This window comes from Gekko japonicus, unplaced genomic scaffold (assembly GCF_001447785.1).
Source record: "Gekko japonicus isolate JY-2015 unplaced genomic scaffold, Gekko_japonicus_V1.1 scaffold3627, whole genome shotgun sequence".
Classification (NCBI taxonomy): Eukaryota; Metazoa; Chordata; class Lepidosauria; order Squamata; family Gekkonidae; genus Gekko; species Gekko japonicus.
Window position 1 is genome coordinate 1 of NW_015170383.1, and position 3,448 is coordinate 3,448.

Below are 3,448 nucleotides of genomic sequence, written 5' to 3' on the forward strand. Positions count from 1 at the left end.
CCTTTACCTTTACTTAACCACTACACAAACCATCCAGGAAGTATGAGAGAACATGAAAAAATAAGAAGGTGTGCATGAATCTGAAGCTTGTACGTGTGGCGGGGTTGGACTTCAAGGTGTCTTTTCACAACTCTGTGTGTGTCTGTGTGAGAGCCATTTCAGTGGTTGCCAAGCTGCCTCCCAGCTTTTCCCGCCGCCCGGTGTGTGGCTGTGTTTGCTTCTTGCACCTTTGTGGGGTTGCAGTGTTCCCTTTCTCTGGGAGCAGTGTCCTGTCTTGGACGTGGGGCCCTCACCCGTAGCGTATAGAGTTTAACCAGCCCGAGAGGCAGAACATCTCGTCCCGTTGTCAGAAGCTGGCCAGGAGCTGAAATATTTTTCTAACCTGGAGGAATTTGGGAGTTCCGTTCTTGTGCCTGGTCTCCAGGAACGCAGCGGCCCTGCCCACATTCCTCGAACGACTCCCTTCTGAAAACAACTGCCTCTGATTCCAGATGCTTTACACCACCACACACCCCCAGCCCAGCAGTGGCAAAAGCCCCATGACACAAAAGACAGCTTCGTATTGTCGTTTAATTTGGGACCGTATTTGATTAATTTACTGGCACTCCTAAATTGTGGTTTTAAATTCTGGTATTTTATGTATTCTGTTGTACATAGTTTATTTTAAGAAGAACATCAGAGGAGCCCTGCTGGATCAGACCAGTGGTCCATCTAGTCCAGCATCTTGTCTCACACAGTGGCCAAACATTCCCTCTGGAGGGCCAACAACAGGGCATGGAGGCCATGGCCTTCATAAGAACATCAGAAGAGCCCTGCTGGATCAGACCAGTGGTCCACCAAGTCCTGCCTTCTGTCTCACACAGTGGCCAACCGGTTCCTCTGCAGGGCCAACAAGAGGGCACAGAGGCTGCGGCCTTCATAAGAACATCAGAAGAGCCCTGCTGGATCAGACCAGTGGTCCACCAAGTCCTGCCTTCTGTCTCACACAGTGGCCAACCGGTTCCTCTGCAGGGCCAACAAGAGGGCACAGAGGCTGCGGCCTTCATAAGAACATCAGAAGAGCCCTGCTGGATCAGACCAGTGGTCCATCTGTTGTCATGACATGGTCGTTAATTTTTGTTCTGGTAAATATCTAGGGGGCCTTTCCCTCCCTCCAATACAAAGTTTCAGCCTAGATGGATGAAATTTCAGTTGTACAAGAAAATATGTTCCCCAGGTTGTGATAAGCCTGCCCTGGCCAGATCTACTTCCTGTGTGTCTGACACTTAATTTCTTGGCCCTGCTAGGGTCGCCTTGATCTCTTTGCCAGTGGAGCAATATCCTCTTGGCTGGGGCGCTGTCCTGATTTTTAAAACATGGTTTATTTTCTTAACTCGGTCTTGACCATCTTGAAGATATTCTTAACGCTTGCAACCTTTTATTCCAGTGCAATTTGTCATTCCAAACCCTTCAGGCAACAAATCCTTCCCAATCACTATAGGAATAATTGATAAATTTGGCCTGCTTGGTTGTTTTTTAAAAAACTTTCTACAAACTGACAGACGCAACCCATCTCACAGTTAAAAATCTGTGGTTTATAATTGCGCTCGGCGACGATAAGACTACTTTGTTTTGTTAAGTTCTTGCAGCAGCGATGAAAAGCGTGGAGGGGTAAAAACGGGCCCTACCTGAAGTCGTCTTTCTCGTTTCCCTTCCAGCTTCCTTTCAAGATGTCTACTGTCCACGAAATCTTAAGCAAGCTCACCCTGGAGGGGGACGTAAGTATCTTTCAGCATGCTTTAATCGTCTTGTCTCCTCTTTCTGTTTAATTACACCCAAGAGTGAATTTGTGCAGATGTATTTGAATGCGGACTGTCTCGCTCAAACGTCATCTCTCCGTCATTTAACTGGAGTAGACCCAGAAGGGTGCCCTAGGCATCCTAGACGAGTGCTGAATAACTCTAGAGTTGTTGGCAAGGCATGTAACGTCGAACTACAGAGGAGGGTTCCTGTTGCGTCTCTGCATGACTTAGCACTCTGACCAGAGGTTCACACAGGTAAGGGGCAGGTAACACTGCATATTCTAAACCTCTAATGCTCTTTTAAAAAAAGTCTCGTCGGATTTTGGGGAAACCCTGCTTTAAGGGGCGTCCTCAGCCATTCCCGCCCAAGTGAAAACTCCCGAGCATGTTGTGTTCGGTGGTTAAAAGAATGCACTTTGTTTTGGGAACTTTTCCATCCCATCGGCTTCTCCTCCACGGGTGTGTTTAACTTTTTCCACTTTGCTGTTATTTTTGGCAGCGGAAACGAGCAGATTCTTCTGGAAAAACTGTGTGCTAAGCGAAGGGTGGTTGTTGGCCAATAGAGGTGGGATTGTAGGAGAGGCGGGGGTTGTGCCTGGTGTTTTGTGTGTGTGTCTCTGTGTTTTAAGTGTTTCCACCCTCCCACCTGGAGGCTTGGGTTCTCCAAGGAGGGCCGGGCCTCTGAACTGGGCTAACCTGCCGAGCAAGTCCGACCAGAAGCTCAATGCAGGAGTCTCTTGACACCCTGTTCTGCTCTGCTTCTGGCATTCAGTTTTTGCATTTAAATATCACAGTGGGCTCCAAGAGAGCGAGTGAGTGGGGGTGGGGGCGCTTTCCCAAGAAGCAGAGCTTCTGGGCTGCATGGCTGGACACCTCGCTCGGAGTCATGAAGCTGCCGTCTACCGAATCAGCCCCTTGTCTACTCAGCCGAGCAACCGCTCTCTAGGGTCTCAGGCAGAGAAGTCTTCCCCATCACCTACTCCCTGGTCACGTTTAACCAGAGATGTCGGGAATTGAACCTGGGACCTTCTGCATGCCAAGAAGAGGCTCTACCACTGAGCCATGGCCCCTCCCCTATAATACACGAACTCATGAAGCTCCCTTATGCAGAATCAGGGCACCGATCCATCAGGGTCAGTATTGTCTACTCAGACTGGCAGCGGCTCTCCGGGGTCTCATGCAGAGGAATTTCATGTCAGCCGCTACCTAGTCCTTTTAGCTGGAGATGCCGGGGATTGAACCTGGGACCTTCTGCATGCCAAGCAGAGGCTCTGCCACTGAGCCATGGCCTCTCCCCTATAATGCATGAACACATGAAGCTGCCTTATACTGAATCAGACCCTTGGTCCACCAAGGTCACTAGTGTCTACTTAGAATGGCAGCTGCTCTCCAGGGTCTCAGGCGGAGGCCTTTCCCATCACCTGTTGCCTGGTCCTTTTAAGTGAAGATGCCGGGGATTGAACCTGGGACCTTTTGCATGCCAAGCAGGGGCTCTGCCACTGAGCCACAGCCCCTCTTGACAGCTCTCCAGGGTCTCAGGCGGAGGTCTTTCCCATCACCTGCTGCCTGGTCCTTTTAAGTGAAGATGCCGGGGATTGAACCTGGGACCTTCTGCATGCCAAGCAGAGGCTCTGCCACTGAGCCACAGCCCCTCTTGACAGCTCTCC

The 3,448-nt window shown here is 50.3% G+C and overlaps 1 protein-coding gene across 1 annotated transcript in view; it reads left to right on the forward strand.

Annotated features, from left to right (window-relative positions):
- Window positions 1-1,697: 1,697 nt before the first annotated feature.
- Window positions 1,698-3,448, forward strand: part of ANXA2 (annexin A2) — a gene marked incomplete at its 5' end in the record, with an annotated part of 32,240 nt that continues 30,489 nt past the window's right edge. The window contains one exon of the mRNA XM_015418258.1: window positions 1,698-1,757. Coding sequence (XP_015273744.1) covers window positions 1,698-1,757 — 60 coding nt within the window. The remainder of the gene's footprint in view (window positions 1,758-3,448) is intronic.